The sequence below is a fragment of the Protopterus annectens genome, chromosome 7.part0 (genome assembly GCF_019279795.1).
Source record: "Protopterus annectens isolate FY-2018-M chromosome 7.part0, PAN1.0, whole genome shotgun sequence".
In the NCBI taxonomy this organism is placed as follows: Eukaryota; Metazoa; Chordata; order Ceratodontiformes; family Protopteridae; genus Protopterus; species Protopterus annectens.
The window spans coordinates 47280675-47301647 of NC_056739.1; the positions used below are offsets into that span (position 1 = coordinate 47280675).

Below are 20973 nucleotides of genomic sequence, written 5' to 3' on the forward strand. Positions count from 1 at the left end.
GCATATTATACCCAGCAGTACCCTGCGGGCTGAGTAACAACAAATTTAGAGCTGAAGCTTTGAAATACATTACAAGCAATAAAGAATAAACATTGAAATCCACATGTATAACAACAGCTCCACCATCCTGTCATACATCTGCATAGCTGCCACATATCCCTACATATTCCTGGACAAAACTTCAAGCAGCATGTAGCAATATCTCCAGACTGGTCAACACATTAGCAAACACATATAAGAAATAACAGAGATGGAACTTCGAAGTTGTATCCAAACCACCCAGCCACTACTGACACACAGGACTTTTTCAAGAGACAGCACCTTAGAATAATTCATTGAATTATTTATTTACATTTGCAAACCAGAGTAGTCTGGTTGGGCCAAGGGCCCCTTTTCAATGTTGTTTTTGACAGAAAAGCTCCAAGCAACAGTGTTTATCTAAGAATAATTACCATATAAGAAAATATAATTTTGCACATAGACTTTAATGTAGTAATACATATACTTGAAAATAAAGCAGCATATTCACACAGATATAATAACACATTATGATGCGCACAGATCTATTTACATTAGCAAGTACCATGGAATGACACAGGTATTTAAATTTATGAGTTTTTGTTTATTTCTTTCAAAAGTACCTACCAAGGTCCTTAGCTCATCAAACAATTTTAAACTAACTGTAATTATGACATAATAAGTATGCTGATATCATCTTCCGTATCTTAACAAGGAAATACACTTCCCTGAAGTCTGGCTCTGCAATAGTATAAACATTTATTCAAACAAGGCCTTAGTAAGCACTTTTGTAGTAGCTTGAAAGACAGTTGTAGCATTAAATAACTGCCTATATTATTATTAATCAGCTGCTAATAATCTGCCTGCGTTTACCACTAAACCTTAACAGATTCCCTGTGTGAAATGTTCCCGGCTCATATGCACTCATTAACTGCTTCTATTAACCTTTATTTTAGTTACTTGTCCCTTCAACTTGTCCCACCTCAGTTTCCAGCTTCTTGTCTTCATTAAACTTGACAACACGTTGGTGATGTTTTACTATACTGAAGACATTTTGCAACAGTTTTTTAATTTCCTGAACAACAGGATAAATCTGGTGATGTTCATAGTGGGCTAAATAATTTACTGTGTTATAAATTCCTGCTATTACAATGATGTCTACTTTACTTGCATAGCTTTGTGATGCTTTCTACCAGAACATTTTGATTTCTTGTAAGTGACTTTGTCTTGGAATTTTTCATTGATCTCACCTGCAACAGACTTTTTATTCAGGGTGACCAGCTGATAAATAAATCAGTAACTTACTCATACATAACAGGGTCATTGATATCCTTACAGACTGGCACTTGTGTTTCTAATAGTAGACAATAGCTGCTGAAGATGTGGGGATGAAACGTTAGAAACCTGTGAGCATGTTTCATACATGTCCCACCTGGGGGGGGGGGGGTGACACCTTCTAGACAACCGTGTGTTTAGTAATACATTGTGTCTAATTCTGGGTGTAATAAGACAAGTGCTTTTAAGAAGCTGTGACCATGACAGACTACAACTAAGAAAGCAAGAATTAGATGTGGAAGAAAAGTGAATGTCCATCGTAGAGCTGAGGTTAGTGACAGTTGACAATATTATTCAGAAACAATTATAGTTATGTTTTGTAGCTTTGCAACAAAAAACACCCTCAGCATGGACGTTATGTATTCAAAGTCTAGGGCTAGACAGGTAATGCTTTTACTTAATTTCAATGTAAATTTTCTTTCCTAGCTTTGTAGATGTTTGATATAATTTGTGCTCATCTGCACTTAATTTAGTTTATACTCTTTTAAGTTCATTTCCACTTTATTTTATATTTGAAATCTTAAACTGATTTTATTTAAAATTATTTATGCATAAAGGCTGCCTCTCACATTTTAAACTGTATTTGTATTTCTGATATTTGATGTTATGTGAATTTAATGTTTTGCTATCAAAACTTAGAAAAGAATATACATTTATTCAAAATGACTAAGGAATAGTTTTTCAAGCCTAGGCTGCTCTGTGTCATAGGAGCTAAGGTTAGGCATAACCTAGGGTATGTCTATATTGGATCTCTACTATTCAAACATGCCAGCTGCAAATGACTGACCTTTACTTGTTTTGTCAGAATAAAGGCTCATTCCGGTAGCATTTGATTAGTTTATGCTATTCTATGTTGTAATAACGAGTTTCCGATGCAAAATAATTGTTTTATGTATGTATTAAAGAAAATCTAGTAAACGTTTTTGTCCTAAAGTGTCCGGACATTTGTCATTTTTCATACCCCCTTCACCACCCCACATGTCCAAGTAGGACCCGTTCTGCATAAAGATGGACAGATGGTAACCCTAAACCAAATACACTGTAGGCTTGGTGTATGGGGTTGTGCAAACAAGGCAGCTGTAGTAGTTGTCATAAACAATTTGGAAAAGACACCACCGCCACTTTACACTTTCAAAGTCTTCTAATAAATCGCGATTCCTTTAAAACTGCCTCCGCAAAAATGCAAATAGCTCTGTAGCTGATTTATTTTACTGTCAGGTCAGTGCGTTTTCAGAGTCACAAGCAATCTGAATGTTAAAAGAATATAAGGTGTAATGTATGTGGTGTACAACGCAAGTTGTTGTTAAAAGGTACCCTCAAGAACACCCCCCCCCCCACACACACACACACAGACAAAACTAATAAGCCAACATCCCGCTGTTCAGACCCCTCAGTCTAAAACTAAAGAGTAGTTTGAACTACTGCAGGGATCTAGTTTGCAAACCCTGCAGGTAGCTTTGGATTATCGGGAAGGTTCGAACCCCGGGAGTAGCATACGCATTTTGTTTTTACTTTTTGACATGTGGGTACATTTACAAAGAAAACACGAATTCCAAAAAGGAGGGCTGTTGGCGCTACAGACTGCCTCATGGGCAGACGTTAAATCTGATTGTAATTAATTTTAACATAATCGGGAGATGGGAATGGCACTGGGGAACATCCAGTCTGGTTAAAAGTCTGCTGGGCGTATACGGGGAAATGCTAGCTAACTTTTACAAAGGCTTCATAGTTTACCAAATGGATATATGAGGTACACAGTACATGTGCATTATGTATTTATCAACAGATGCATAAAAACTATTAATTATCTGACGTTGCACTCAGTAACTTCAACAATGAAGTTAGGGCGCTGCAATTGTATGCTTTAATGGTAATTTTATGTTTTTTTTTAGTGCGACAACCCTGTGGACTCCTCACCTATTTTTCACTGTAGGCATGCTGAGTTCCTAGGATAAGATGCCAAAGCAGGTTAGCAGGTTTACACGCAGCATCATCATCTGATGACAAGCTTGAGTTTTAACCCCATGCCCCCTTATTTATCATTATTTCAACTCATGGGTGCAGTTACAGGTTGCGAAGTTAAGTGTGCACATATGGGAGTTGCCACTGCCAGTACTGATAAGCCCATCAAGTACCGTCTGGTACCCCCCCCCCCCCCATCCACCACCACCACTTCCTTACCTGCAAGAGACTGTGATTTCCACTTTGGTGGCCGGGATGCTGCCCGCGATGGGGTCGAACTCACTGACAGACGCCATGTCATCCAGTTTGTCCATAGCATCTTCCTCCATGGGAAGCCACAGGGCAGAGTCGTGCAGCTCCAGGATGACCCCGGGATGTAGAAACACCTAAACCGCAAAGTTAGTCCGATGGATACCGGTAATGAGGCAGATAGAAGGGCTAACAGCTCCTTCGAGTGTGGTCTGCAATCCCTTAAAGCAGCCTGCTGTTGGCTTCACTGAAGCAGCCCAAAGAGAAGGGATGGAGGCACCAAAGAGACGGACTGAAAGGTGGAAAGACTGCAGCAGTGGCTTAAGTGGTAACAGATCCTGCCTCTCAACAGGAGCCTTCGCAGAACCTCCTCCCTCACAATGCTCTGGGACTCACTAGGACAGGGAAAGCAGCCTCTTTTCTTCTCCCGTCTTTTTCTTTCTTTCTAATAATAGTCGAGGGACCGCAACTCCAGACTCCACCTTCTTGGAGGCTTAGATAAAAAGAGAGGGGAGCCTTGTGGTCATTAGCATAGCAAGGAGAGACAGACAAATGCATGCGGAGCAGACAGGCAGCTGCCAAATTAGACTGGACGGAAGCACGGCAGATAAGGGTGTTTGGACACACTGCAGAGAGCAGAACACCGCCACTTCAGCCTTCCTGCATCATTCTGCATGCATGCTGCTACCTATACTAAAGCAGTGCTGTTACCATTTTACAGATGGCTTTTAATCTGGAGCCGTAGGGGCAATAGCTGGCTGGTGCTTATGTGCCAGATGCTGGCGGTGGAAATACACCCAGAGCCCAGATGCAATATCTGCACCCCAGTCGTGCTTAGGAATGCCTGGCCTCCGCTGGCAGTTATTAGGAAAGGCTAAGGGGGTACCAGCTGTAAGGATGGGGCTGGTGGCATTTTGGGGCGTCCACAGTAGTTTAAGGAGCATTTGTATCACTGCAGCACTGAAGTGCACTAGGAAACGTCCAACACATTTTAGTTATTATGTATTCAAGATGAACCGTCGCCAGTAACTTAAGTTACATCCTGTATAGCCAGGATAAATGATTGTTGTGTTCATTACTTACATGTGTTGCATGTGGCAACAAAGGTGTTTTTTCTTCTGCTAGACTAAAAGCAGAGGAGAGGAATTCCGACTTTTCGACTGCCCTTTGTCTTTCTCGTGATATTTATTTGATTTGCGCACACAAAGCCTGAGGGCATCATGTCCGTTTTTCCTAACTGCCTTAAACACTCCAGGACAGGTGAAGTCCAGTACTGCTTTAGCTTCTTAAGTTTTGGAACATAGATAAATAAATAATAAATAAATAAATAGCTAAATAAATAAATGAGCTTTATATGTACTGTCATGAAATACATTTTGTATCACTAAGGGGATTATGACAAAGGCACTGGGGGGGGGGGGGGGGGCAGCAGACCACTCTACCTTAAAGCATTAGAAATAATAATAAAGGCATTTAAAGATGTTAGCAGGGGGCCGGGAACGAGTACGTTTTGTTACTGTCCATATTAGATGGTTTTGATGTACTGGATCTCATGTAGTTAAGGCTTTGTTGGGTTACTTAATAATGCGTGTTACATTTCGATTTGACTTAATGTGGAACATCAGCAAATCTGTGGGTAACAATTATACGCTGTTCATGAACCGCAGCTGCTGAGAAGTGTGGGAACGGATAGATGTGCCAAATAAAACACACTTGTTTTTAGAAGGAGGCAGTGAAGCCATTAATACATTAAAAATAAATTAATAGTATGTATATACATTAGAAACAATAAATCATCCAGTGTTCAAAACAGCATCGCTACAATCAGAAAAGTTGGGGCGTTTTGAGGTAACGCACAAAGATGTGCCTGTCTTGGACTGAGGGCACTAGGCTTGGTCTCCGTCATTCTAATGACTGAAATTTGCTGTTTTTCCCCCTCTTGTTCTAAAATATAGTTATATGACTTGACAATGTACCTTTTACTCACTGTCTTATGTATGCAGTATAAATGTATGCTTTTTTGACTTTTCATCTTTTTTTCATGGTTTTAATTTTATTTATCAACTTTAATTTTTTTCTTCAAGTGATTTTTTTATTTTTGTTTATATTATTTCTTAATAAAATTGTGGACTACTCCTAAGTGAGAATGTTGGCTTGCAGTACCGACCCCCTCATAAAGACACACACACACACACACACACACACACACACACACACACATAACTTTTCTTTAACAGTTCATTCAAAAGTAATTCTCTCCTCAGTAATGAGGAATTTTCTCCTGGTTACCTGGCATTGCCAGTTCATTGTGATACCATAATGATAATTTCTTGGTAGGTGATGGACTGATGTTGTCACTTCTTTTGTAAACTCAGCACTCCTCTCCCCATTATTGTATCCTGCACTCTTTAACCAGGGATACAAGAGACAGGGGGCTTTCTAGGCACAGAGCTGATAAAGCTTTTCATGTTTTAACAGTTGCTGGAATAAAGTGGGCACTCTACCTGGGTGTTTTGTTAAGTAACAGTTTTGAGTTATATTTCTGCAAATGTTTAATAATTTCAGTTGTAAAAGCTTCTGTCAATACATACCTTACTTGGTGACAGATATGTGTGATACTGATAACAGTTTTAATGCATGTATTTATTAGGCCATTAAACTTCAGAAGGTTACCCTGATGCATGGCATTCAATTAAAACATTTACAAGGTGGTGGAACTCCGATTTCCTTCTGAAGCTGACTTGCTTAGCATACCTTTCAAGTCTACCTCATTATGAGGAACATTCCTCATTTTGAGTCTTAATAAGTCCACATTCCTTTTTGAAAGGCCGTTACACTCTCATTGTTAATAATGTTTACCTTGTTAAATAATGCTGAAGCATATGAATTCCTTAAATAACTTTTTATGTGTAAAGTAACACAGTTTAAATATCCCGTAAGTTTAATTGCTGAAGTTGTAAGCTGTTAGAAGATTGTTCCCATTTTGCCAAATTCTCCATGTAATGAGAGCAAGGGTTTCACATTCTGAACTTGGATTTGCAATGTCATATTGACAACAAACACTGTTTACAAAATACCTTTCCACAGCACTACTTCAGCCCTCCTTTCCTTTACTGACTGTATCAACAAAAATTGAAATAATAATATCCTTACCTCTGCTCTCTTTATTGACCTATCCAAAGCCTTTGATATGGTCAATCACCAGATACTCTTAAATTTACTTAAAACATTCTCACTAGACTCAAGAGCTATTATGTGGTTCCACTCCTATCTTCATAACAGACAACAGGCAGTGCTCTGGCACAGTAACTTATCCAACCACCTGCCCATCACCCTCGGAGTACCACAAGGTTCTATACTTGGCCCCCTTCTGTTTTCTATTTTTATTAATGATCTTCATACCAGTATTTCCTCTGTAACCTGTATACAATATGCCGATGATTCTACTTTGATTTCGTCTGCTTCTTCCCCTTCCGAACTGCACTCTATCACCCAACAGACTTTCCAAACTGTTGAAACCTGGTTCCTAAAACATTGCTTAATCCTAAACCCCAAAAAAACCAAACTGTTACTGTTCTGCCCCACGTGAAAATCCTCCACTCTCAACTTCTCTGTCTTGTCTAGTAATGGCACTAACATATCACCTGACCCCACTACCAGGCTTCTTGGAGTAGCGATAGACAATAACCTATGCTTTGACATTCACATCAACAACACTATAAAATTAGTTAACAGAAAACTAGGCTCCCTGTATAGAATTAACCCATTCCTTACTCCACTCACCAGAACTTCCATTGCTCATTCCCATCTGATTTCTTCCCTCCTTTATGCCCCCCCCTATTTACACACACCTGTCCAAATCTAACCTCTACAAACTGGCTATTGCCTATAACAGCATTGCCAGATTTGCCTCTGGCTCTTTTAGAACCCACCACTGCATAAACTTAAAGCAACTAGGATGGCTTGAGCTGCAAAATCTGATCTTATATCACCAGCTCTCCTTAGCCCATAAAATCCTCTACAAACCCACTAACACCCCTATACTCACCTCCTTTATCACTCCTTACTGCAACCTTAAAAGCGTACGCTCTTCTAACAAACTTCTTATATCTACTTGCAAATCCAATAATTTGGCAGGCAAATCCTTGTTCTCAAACACTATAGGTAAAGCCTGGGACTCTCTTCCTGACAACCTCACTGCTATCTCTTCTTTTCCCTGTTTCAAATCCCAACTCAGAATTCACCTCAAAACTCACTGTCTCTGCCCCTGTACTAACCCTGACTAGCTTTCAGTGTCCCACTAGTACTCTCTGTTCTCCTTCAAACAAATCTTACACTAAATCTTTTCTATTCTCATGCATAATTTGTATACCCTAAGTCTGTAATTAATTTCTAATTGTTGCTTCTGTAAGAACATGCTAATGCTAATACTATATTTATTTCTTTTTCTCAATTAACTAACTAAATTTGTAAAGACTGATATCAATGTCTGTATCTGGAGCTTTTCTCCCTGGGCCTCTGCTGGAAATGGACTTATATCCAGCTGGACCAGCCCAGTAAACAAATGTAAAATAAAATAAAATAAATAAAAAATATATATATATATATATTATATGAATAATTTGGAAATTTAGAATGAGATATTGAATTAAATAATATTTAATGGAAGCAGGATATTACCAGATGTAATAAAGCAAATTAAGTGGTGGTTGTGGAAAAAAGAGTGAGGGTGTGTGTGTGTGTGTGTGTGTGTGTGTGTGTGTGTGTGTGTGTGAGCGCATGCGTGCGTGTGTGTGTGCGTGCGCGTGCATATGTGTGTGTGGGTAAAGAGATGTTTATAAATCAAGGAAAATAACATTTAATGAAAGCTTATTTCCCTGTAAATATGTAGCTATGTAAATTGTAAATAGCTGCATAAATAAAGAACCCCTGCTGTTTGGAGTAGAGGAAGTGAAGTACTCTCTGGAGCTGCTAGGTGGTGCTAAAGGACTGCTACTACAGTCTCAGGAATTTTAAGATGGAGGACAGTGCGGCAGTTCTGGAGAGAGGAGAAAGAGTAAACCTACTGAAAGAAGGAGAAGCAGTTGAAATAATTGTTACAGATTTGGAAACTGGCGTATTGGAGATGCAATTTCTGGAAGATTTGATGAACCAGGCAGAGCCAAAGGAAGGAAAGGGAGTATGATGGTGTGACATTGTGGAGATAATTTTATAGTGAAAGATACTAGGAGGACAGAAGCTACAAATGGGGAAGTGAAAATGGTGGATGTTTTCTTGGCTGGCTCAGTAACAGGGTTCTATCTTGCAAGAAAGAAGTTACACAGATGCAGAAAAGCAAGGAAGAATGGAAAAATGAACTGAGAGGGGAAAAGCTTGCCGTTTCTCAACAGCCACAAAGACAATCACCACTGGTAAGAAAAAAAGTAAAATGGTGGCAGTGTGAACAAATATGACACTATACATAGTATTATTTTATCAATGGGGTTTGACAAGTTTTACAAGTATAAAGTAATTCATTTGGGAGCTGGAAATGTTTGTGAAGTGACATTTGAAATATTTCATTTTCTGAGACTTGGCTGATTTTTCCAGAGCTGCTCAATGTTTGGCAATGATGCCAGAGATTTTGCACACATCTGAAAGCATCCTTAACAAGACAAGTGAACTTAAGTATCATTTTGCACTTGCATTGCTTATTTGCATTACACCGTGGACGTTTTACTGTGTTATTTATTGTTTTACTGCACTTTTGTAAAGTTTAAGGTTGAATTTTCAAACTGCTAAAAGGGCTACTGTTCTTCACTGAAATATATTGTATCTTATGATTTTTAGTGAGTATTAGACATCTGTTTATGGTTCCTTAACAATTGGGGTCCAAACCAGTCATTTTACATTAAGAGGGTCAAAGTCTGCACTCCTGTGACAGGAAAGGGCTGATTTCTCCTATCTGATCTTTTACTTCTAGTAAAAAGCTTATTGTGTGCTTACCTGATAGGTCTTAGGCATGATTAGTGTAAAACTTGCTTTTTTCTGATCATATATAAGCCTCGCATTTGTGAGAAGCTGCTCTTTGCTCATCGGTGTTTAGTAGTGCCTTGTACATACGTAATCACCAGAAGGTGAAATTTCCCTATAAAAAACACCTCAGAGCTTTACCTCAGTCCCACATTACTCACATGGTAACTAATTTAAGCAGTGATCAGCATTTATGCATTTAGTTAGGACTATTTAGGTCTACATTACCATATTATAGCACCCAGGACTATCGCTGCTCAGAGAGCATATGGTTTGGGTGCTAGGCAGTATCACTGGTTAGGTTAGCTGCAGATTGTACCAAATAAGCACCCATCACTAGTTCAGTTACAAACACCCTCCTCTCCTATCCCAGGACCTGCAACTATGGATGGGCACTTTCCTGCTTTCTCTGCATCTACTTTGGTGGACAAGGGTATCCTGGGGCAATGTAGCAAGTGCTTTATGTGCACTGACAACCAATTATTTCCGGAATAAATACAGTATTTGAGAGCTGTAGCTGCACACTGACACTGGAGGCTAGACTCTCACATACAGACACAAAAAACAACAAACAGGCATACCTCTCAACTGTCTAGATTTTTGCCTCATATTTTTGGTCTGTTTATAAAATGTATAGTTTTCTGGCAAATCAATGGGATGATAGGAGGACTGAAGTCACTAAATAATGGCATACATTTGAGTTTCAGATTTCATATCCTTCAGAAAAATGCATGTTAATATAAACCCTGTTATTCTAGCAACTTTCTAAGTTTATGAGAGCAGTATTTAAAATCTTTCCCTATTTCTGGGCCTTTGTCCCCCAATTATGTCAGGTTTAGTCTCGATGTCTTGCACTAAGAGGATGAGAAGTATGCAAACAGGTTGTTAGTGACACATACACACCTATCACTGCACCCACAAAGGACCAGACACATAGACCCATATATGCAGAGGTGCTCACATGTAACTTAACAAAACCTCAAAGTCCTCTCAGGCGTAATCCTCAGAAACTCGACATGCACATAAACAAAACAATTCCCATCACAACACATAAAGCCACATTTCACTGTGTCTCAACTACCAAGCTCATAAGGAGAAACACTCCACAACTCACTATTCTGGTTATAGGAGACTACACTTTGAGACACGCTGATGTCCCTCTTTCCAGGTTGGATAAGGAGAAGGTTACAGTTACTTGCCTGTGAAGGGCCAGGACTCAACAGATGACACAGACACTCAGGTCACTTACCCCCTAAGTACTAGTATAATTCATTCATAGTCCATCTGGGCATTAATGACCTGAGAAATACCTCCTTGACTATATGTAGAGAGACATGATTGAGCTCTCAGAATATGTGCCACAGAAGGTATGAGCCTAGCACTGAGCAGCATTCTACCGTCTTCAAGGATGATGCCACAATACCAACAGAAAATGATCAACTTTAACAACTGGCTTACCTATTGGTGTCATTCCAAGGGCGTTCAATATTTGTCATCCTGGGAGGACATGGCTGACAGCCACGCTGCTTTGCCAGGGATGGTCTTCACCTGTCACCTCTAGGCTTTTGGATATTGTCCAAAACATTATCCACCCCATAGTGCCTTTTTTAGGCCTTGTCAAACAGACAAACCTTCCAACATAACAAATGCTACTCGGGACAAGTTAAAGGTGTTACTGCTTAATGCTATGAGTCTCAACAAGATGCTGCACACCCTGGAAGCTGTCCTCACCCTAGAGAATGCTGACTTCTGTGCAGTTACTGAAGCATGGTTCAAAGACATGGAGAACATTCTAGCAGTGCATGGCTATAACATCTTTAATACATTCTAACCATCTACTGAACATGAAAGAGCTAAAGGTGGAGGTGTATCTGTCTACATAAAGGATAAGCACACCTCAAGGCTGGTCAGACAATATGACATGCTTGAGCTACTCCATGTACAAATAACCATATGAAATATCTGTTACCATATTCTTGCTAGTTACAGGTGCCCACCATGAACCAGAAAACCCATACATCTTACCCAAAGTTACTCAAATCACTTACCATCCGGCCCAGTACCATTTTGGTGATTTTAACTACCCTTCCATTAACTGGGAGATATACCCCACCAATAGCATGCAGGCCCAAAGATTTCCTGACTTTGTAAATTCAAATGCCCTTGAGCAGCTGGCCTGCACTTCCACTAGAGGAACAAATATCCTAGATCTGGTACTCACAAATATGGTAGAGTAGTTCAACCCTCCTCTCCCAGTGTGATGTCCTCCCTGGTAAGATCAGATCACAAAGTGGTCTCCTTTGAAATAAAGGTATATATAGACCCCTCTCTATCACTAAAAACTTTAAGAACTTTTCTAAGGCAGACTGTTTCCTATCAATTGATGGTATAACTAGTTTTCAAGATCCCCCTAATCCAGAAAACACAGAAGCCTATGCAGAGGCATACACAAAAGCCCTGTATGACCATATAAACAACTATATGAACCTATGAACATACAGACAGCAGTATCAGACTGAAATAAACTCAGGGCAAACAGCAAAAATAAGCTACCCTGATATTAATAGGTTGTACAACAAAAGAAAGAAAGAAAATCCTGTCGAGAAGTGAGAAGGAATGTGCACAACAAAGCACAAACTCTCTGTCTAAACTAGTGAATCAGGGAACCAGTCAAGTCTCTGAAAGCAGACTTTGAGGTAAAAATAACCTCCAAAGCTAAGGATAACCATGAGACATTTTTCAGTTATGTCTGCAATCTTAAGGGCAATACCCAACAATGTATGGAATTAGTTGTAGATGGCATCACCTATCCTCAGCTAGAAGATATGCCAAATCTGCTGGCTGACATATTCAGCTCGAATTTCACCTCCACATCACACCCAGTTCTCCACAAGAAATACTCTTTACCAGTGCCTTGCCAATTATCACCAAAGCACAGGTTGCCACTGTACCCTTTAAAGCTATAAACATGGCTTCAATGTGGTCTGACAATGTCCAATGACCAGGTTGCCTCTTAAATAGGTTCATAGGTTCATAGGTTTATACTAGGCTATCTGCCCTAAAGCATTTATAAGCCTAGCCCAGAGTTTTTGTGGCTTACGCCACCCCTTATGTTAAAAAATACTGTGCCCATTAGTTTGTTGTGCCTCTTTCCAGCAGTGACACAGAGATGATTCCCAGGGTAAACCTATGATCTCCCATCCACCGGTCAAGATTTCTCTTGAACAGAGCCAGCGAGGTGCTCTGCCTCACATGGACCGGGATTTTATTCCACAACATAGGGAGTCTCTGGGTGACAAATCTATCCCTCCAGCATGTCCTATTTATATCCGTGCTAAGGTTTAAGTCACTTGCTCTAGTGGATCTGGTAGATTTTGATTTTTTGAAACTAATTATTTAGTTAGTGGTTTATTGGTAAATCTGTAGTCTTTATAACCTTGACTATTTGTATAAAAATATCTTCTTGAATTTTTTTAAAAAAAATTTTTTATCATCTATAAACTATTCTTACAAAATAAGTTATAAGAAGCTGGATGGAATGATTTTACTATTGATTACTACACGTTTTAAATGTGTATACACCTATGATATTTAGTAACATAATAGTGTTTTTATGAAACGTATTACAAAGTGGAATTTTTAATTATTGATGATTAATAGGGTTTATATTTAACTGTGTATTTATATATAAGCTTTAACTGAATGTATTTTTAATAAGCTAGGACAGTTGGTTAAATGAGACGTACTGAACAGGCTTTTCAAAGGAGAGTCTACTTTAAATGAAAATATGTGTATAATTATAATTACTTGCACTTATTCAATTAGTTAAGAGGTTATTTAAGTTCCTCTTGCAAAATGGCTGGTTGCTGTCTGAGGAAGTTCTACTATTTTGTGGGACGAAAAACACTGTTAAGTGTTTCACAGATTATTTGCTGTTTTCACGTACTGATTAGTTGCTATTTTTACGTTGGCTTTATTTTTGTACTGATTAAAAAACGCTTGTGAAGTTATACAACTGGATTCTTTCTTCTGAGGTTGGCATTACCATCGTTTCGTTGGTTTCAAGTTTAGTCTTCATTCTTGGTTTGTTCACCTACCAAATGAACTAGCCCTGAAAACGGATGTCACTGGAGCATCAGGCCCATACCTGGCCTTCACTGGTGCTGGGAGCTGAGGCTTCATCACAATAAAAAGGAGGAGGGTAACCGCAGTGGCACTGAAGCCCAGGGTGAGGGCCCAGGTGGAGCCGCCGCAGATGCAGATCTTGGTGGTAGTAGCAAATACTCAAATGAGAGCTTTGAAGGTTGAAGTGGAGAACAGTTCCATGTGAACAGAAGTTGAACATGAGTCAGTCGGTCCTGAGAGACAGGTGAGCACCATTCAGAAGAGATGGGCAATGGCTTCTGTCACTCTTGGTCAATCAAAATGGAGTTAGGTTCAGATCCTTGAATGCAGAGTGGCGGAGAAGGGTGCCTCAAGGCATTCAGTGCAGTGATGCAAACTATCCTGTAGAAATCAACAGGCACCCCTGGGACAGTTCTCTTTTCTTTGAAAAGAGTAGGGTGCCTTGGAATGGGTTTGCACCGAGAGACAGGCTTGCACTCTGGAAAGCTTCACTGTTCTGGTGGTGTCAGTTGAGCTCTCACTGGCCATTGAAAATCTAGGGGAAAGGGGGTAAGTCTTTCACCAGGCCATACCCATATATGCATCAGTTCTCTAAGGTGAACTGCCTCTGGCATGTTAGAACAATGCAGGTAAGGGAAGTCGACAAGACAGATCCATAATTTTGGGATAAGTACTGGCTTTAAGGGCTGGGTCAGTCAGGCTTGAGTGTGAAGTGGGGTGAGGCACACATAGTGGCTGGATGAGGCAATGCCACATCCCCCACCTCCCGGACAGATAAAGGACTGACAGCTTGATAGCTGTTTCTCGATTCTGTGGGTACTGGTGCATGACCATTCATAGCTGGTAGAGAGATTAGCCTGGTTAATTCTGATAATGAATGAGACTCTGCCATGCTAGCTAGTTATGCTGCCCTGTGCGGTCATCTCCAAATTCTTCAAGGGACAAATGCAGTTCAGCTACATGAGATTGAGCAATAACAGGTCTGTGATGCACTTAGATGTCTAGGGCTGCACGCATGCTACGCTGGTGGATCAGCATGTGTCTACGCTTGGCCAACAGGTCTGAGTAATCTACTGAACCCCATGCACTTTGTGGTGCTGGGTTACTCCCAGGGTTATGCTTGTGTGAAGTTTGTCAGACCTTCCATTGCCCTAGGGAGGTGTCAAGGGAACCCATTGCAGGGTGAGATGTGGATGGTGGAGAGGAACTGCCCCAAGTTGGGAAGCCCTTTTGCACCTCAGAGACAGCTGTAGATATCTACACAATACATGTAGCATTAAAAATATCAGTTTGGACTTACATATTCTAACAGAATCTGTAAATTTCCTGATAAAAATGTAAACATGAAGGGAATTAGGGCCACTTCATCATAGCTACCAGTCACTAACCATACAACAAATAGCACAACCCAAGACAGCGGGTATACCCATACAACAAATAGCACAACACAAGGCAGCAGGTATACCCATACAACAAATAGCACAACACAAGGCAGCAGGTATACCCATACAACAAATAGCACAACACAAGACAGCAGGTATACCCATACAACAAATAGCACAACACAAGACAGCAGGTATACCCATACAACAAATAGCACAACACAAGACAGCAGGTATACCCATACAACAAATAGCACAACACAAGACAGCAGGTATACCCATACAACAAATAGCACAACACAAGACAGCAGGTATACCCATACAACAAATAGCACAACACAAGACAGCAGGTATACCCATACAACAAATAGCACAACACAAGACAGCAGGTATACCCATACAACAAATAGCACAACACAAGACAGCAGGTATACCCATACAACAAATAGCACAACACAAGACAGCAGGTATACCCATACAACAAATAGCACAACACAAGACAGCAGGTATACCCATACAACAAATAGCAAAACACAAGACAGCAGGTATACCCATACAACAAATAGCACAACACAAGACAGCAGGTATACCCATACAACAAATAGCACAACACAAGACAGCAGGTATACCCATACAACAAATAGCAGAGCACAAGACAGCAGGTATACCCATACAACAAATAGCACAACACAAGACAGCAGGTATACCCATACAACAAATAGCACAACACAAGACAGCAGGTATACCCATACAACAAATAGCACAACACAAGACAGCAGGTATACCCATACAACAAATAGCACAACACAAGACAGCAGGTATACCCATACAACAAATAGCACAACACAAGGCAGCAGGTATACCCATACAACAAATAGCACAACACAAGACAGCAGGTATACCCATACAACAAATAGCACAACACAAGACAGCAGGTATACCCATACAACAAATAGCACAACACAAGACAGCAGGTATACCCATACAACAAATAGCACAACACAAGACAGCAGGTATACCCATATAACAAATAGCACAACACAAGACAGCAGGTATACCCATACAACAAATAGCACAACACAAGACAGCAGGTATACCCATACAACAAATAGCACAACACAAGACAGCAGGTATACCCATACAACAAATAGCACAACACAAGACAGCAGGTATACCCATACAACAAATAGCACAACACAAGACAGCAGGTATACCCATACAACAAATAGCACAACACAAGACAGCAGGTATACCCATACAACAAATAGCACAACACAAGACAGCAGGTATACCCATACAACAAATAGCACAACACAAGACAGCAGGTATACCCATACAACAAATAGCACAACACAAGACAGCAGGTATACCCATACAACAAATAGCACAACACAAGACAGCAGGTATACCCATACAACAAATAGCACAACACAAGACAGCAGGTATACCCATACAACAAATAGCACAACACAAGACAGCAGGTATACCCATACAACAAATAGCACAACACAAGACAGCAGGTATACCCATACAACAAATAGCACAACACAAGACAGCAGGTATACCCATACAACAAATAGCACAACACAAGACAGCAGGTATACCCATACAACAAATAGCACAACACAAGACAGCAGGTATACCCATACAACAAATAGCACAACACAAGACAGCAGGTATACCCATACAACAAATAGCACAACACAAGACAGCAGGTATACCCATACAACAAATAGCACAACACAAGACAGCAGGTATACCCATACAACAAATAGCACAACACAAGACAGCAGGTATACCCATACAACAAATAGCACAACACAAGACAGCAGGTATACCCATACAACAAATAGCACAACACAAGACAGCAGGTATACCCATACAACAAATAGCACAACACAAGACAGCAGGTATACCCATACAACAAATAGCACAACACAAGACAGCAGGTATACCCATACAACAAATAGCACAACACAAGACAGCAGGTATACCCATACAACAAATAGCACAACACAAGACAGCAGGTATACCCATACAACAAATAGCACAACACAAGACAGCAGGTATACCCATACAACAAATAGCACAACACAAGACAGCAGGTATACCCATACAACAAATAGCACAACACAAGACAGCAGGTATACCCATACAACAAATAGCACAACACAAGACAGCAGGTATACCCATACAACAAATAGCACAACACAAGACAGCAGGTATACCCACACAACAAATAGCACAACACAAGACAGCATACACAAATAGCACAACACAAGACAGCAGGTATACCCACACAACAAATAGCACAACACAAGACAGCAGGTATACCCATACAACAAATAGCACAACACAAGACAGCAGGTATACCCATACAACAAATAGCACAACACAAGACAGCAGGTATACCCATACAACAAATAGCACAACACAAGACAGCAGGTATACCCATACAACAAATAGCACAACACAAGACAGCAGGTATACCCATACAACAAATAGCACAACACAAGACAGCAGGTATACCCATACAACAAATAGCACAACACAAGACAGCAGGTATACCCATACAACAAATAGCACAACACAAGACAGCAGGTATACCCATACAACAAATAGCACAACACAAGACAGCAGGTATACCCATACAACAAATAGCACAACACAAGACAGCAGGTATACCCATACAACAAATAGCACAACACAAGACAGCAGGTATACCCATACAACAAATAGCACAACACAAGACAGCAGGTATACCCATACAACAAATAGCACAACACAAGACAGCAGGTATACCCATACAACAAATAGCACAACACAAGACAGCAGGTATACCCATACAACAAATAGCACAACACAAGACAGCAGGTATACCCATACAACAAATAGCACAACACAAGACAGCAGGTATACCCATACAACAAATAGCACAACACAAGACAGCAGGTATACCCATACAACAAATAGCACAACACAAGACAGCAGGTATACCCATACAACAAATAGCACAACACAAGACAGCAGGTATACCCATACAACAAATAGCACAACACAAGACAGCAGGTATACCCATACAACAAATAGCACAACACAAGACAGCAGGTATACCCATACAACAAATAGCACAACACAAGACAGCAGGTATACCCATACAACAAATAGCACAACACAAGACAGCAGGTATACCCATACGACAAATAGCACAACACAAGACAGCAGGTATACCCATACGACAAATAGCACAACACAAGACAGCAGGTATACCCATACGACAAATAGCACAACACAAGACAGCAGGTATACCCATACGACAAATAGCACAACACAAGACAGCAGGTATACCCATACGACAAATAGCACAACACAAGACAGCAGGTATACCCATACGACAAATAGCACAACACAAGACAGCAGGTATACCCATACGACAAATAGCACAACACAAGACAGCAGGTATACCCATACGACAAATAGCACAACACAAGACAGCAGGTATGCCCATACGACAAATAGCACAACACAAGACAGCAGGTATACCCATACGACAAATAGCACAACACAAGACAGCAGGTATACCCATACGACAAATAGCACAACACAAGACAGCAGGTATACCCATACGACAAATAGCACAACACAAGACAGCAGGTATACCCATACGATAAATAGCACAACACAAGACAGCAGGTATACCCATCGACAAATAGCACAACACAAGACAGCAGGTATACCCATACACACAAGACAGCAGGTATACCCATACAACAAATAGCACAACACAAGGCAGCAGGTATACCCATACAACAAATAGCACAACACAAGGCAGCAGGTATACCCATACAACAAATAGCACAACACAAGACAGCAGGTATACCCATACAACAAATAGCACAACACAAGACAGCAGGTATACCCATACAACAAATAGCACAACACAAGGCAGCAGGTATACCCATACAACAAATAGTACAACACAAGACAGCAGGTATTCCCATACAACAAATAGCACAACACAAGACAGCAGGTATACCCATACAACAAATAGCACAACACAAGACAGCAGGTATACCCATACAACAAATAGCACAACACAAGACAGCAGGTATACCCATACAACAAATAGCAACACAAGACAGCAGGTATACCCATACAACAAATAGCACAACACAAGACAGCAGGTATACCCATACAACAAATAGCACAACACAAGACAGCAGGTATACCCATACAACAAATAGCACAACACAAGACAGCAGGTATACCCATACAACAAATAGCACAACACAAGACAGCAGGTATACCCATACAACAAATAGCACAACACAAGACAGCAGGTATACCCATACAACAAATAGCACAACACAAGACAGCAGGTATACCCATACAACAAATAGCACAACACAAGACAGCAGGTATACCCATACAACAAATAGCACAACACAAGGCAGCAGGTATACCCATACAACAAATAGCACAACACAAGACAGCAGGTATACCCATACAACAAATAGCACAACACAAGACAGCAGGTATACCCATACAACAAATAGCACAACACAAGACAGCATGTATACCCACACAACAAATAGCACAACACAAGACAGCAGGTATACCCATACAACAAATAGCACAACACAAGACAGACAAAGGTTGGAAAAAAACAGTGAGCATAGGTAAGTTACACTGACAGCACACTGCACAACAGTCAATGGAAAGTTAGCATACCAGCTGTCGCTCACCAGGTCAGGATAAAATAAGTGATCATCATGGGTTCTTGTTCAAGCAGCATTATTGTATGCAAACACATCCTAAATGAGATTAAGTAACTTTAACTTATAAACAAACTAGCTGTCATGCACATAGATGTTAACATTTTGGCTGCACCTTCAAAATGGCACTGAAGCTAACACAGTTGGTATTTACATGCACACACAGATCTTGGAAATGTTTTTTAAAGGTACAACACACCTTTTATTCTACATCCTCCCTCTTTGAGACAATGAGTCAGTCATTGTCACTGAAATTAACAAATATGCAATTTACATAGGAATGATTTCATCATGCATTTATACAAAGCTAGATACATATATACAACTATGTCCATGTTGCTGTGTATTTCACACTAAGCTTTAAAATGCGACCATATCATATGAAATAAAATTTGAGATATGGTTTAGCAGCTGGGATTGTCTCTGCTGACTTGTTCAGTCTTAGGAAGACTGAAATCATCTGCTGAAACAGTATCAGAAGTCAAGGCAAATTCTGGAACACGAATATCATCTGGATTCCTCTATGAGTTAGAGTCTTTATTCCAGGTATGCTACTGCGATATTGGTTCTGCTACTGGAAGAAGATGTCTGTGATTTCTGCTATACTCCACTCCCTCAGATTTAGCAAAACAGGATCTCAGCTCTGCACAAATACTCATTACTTGACCAGTCCGGTCGAAACCTTTCAATGTTTGTATCCTCACTGTCTCCTCTTTTTTTCAAAGGACGAAGAAGTCTGCTCAACTTGTCATAGCTGAACGTTTGGAAAGAACACTTTCTAGATAACTGGGCTTTGATGGCTTGGTTGTTCTTAGCTTTAGGCCTCAATAAACTAGAACTGATAGACAATGTTGTTCTGGTTTGCCTAGATAGAAGTCTCTGATCAGATGAGCCAACTATATCATGGGTCTACTTTATGTCCTCAAAAAGCAAGTTGGCCAAATATGAAATGCCCGACACATAATGCCTGAACGCTGACCAACCCAAAACGTGTATGTCCAGAAACCTGAAATATCGATTCAGGTAAGTTGTTCACTATCCCTAACACCACTGTTCTAATTTCTCACAGTATGAACATTTTTGTAAGGTTAAGTAAAGTTTGTAAATTATATACA

At 40.2% G+C, this 20973-nt stretch overlaps 1 protein-coding gene across 1 annotated transcript in view; it reads right to left on the reverse strand.

Moving 5' to 3' along the window:
* LOC122806230 (copine-8-like) overlaps positions 1-4199 on the reverse strand; it is a 4689459-nt gene extending 4685260 nt beyond the window's left edge. Inside the window, exon 1 of the mRNA XM_044076480.1 lies at positions 3535-4199. Coding sequence (XP_043932415.1) covers positions 3535-3644 — 110 coding nt within the window. The 5' untranslated portion in view covers positions 3645-4199. The remainder of the gene's footprint in view (positions 1-3534) is intronic.
* Between the last annotated feature and the right edge of the window lie 16774 nt (positions 4200-20973).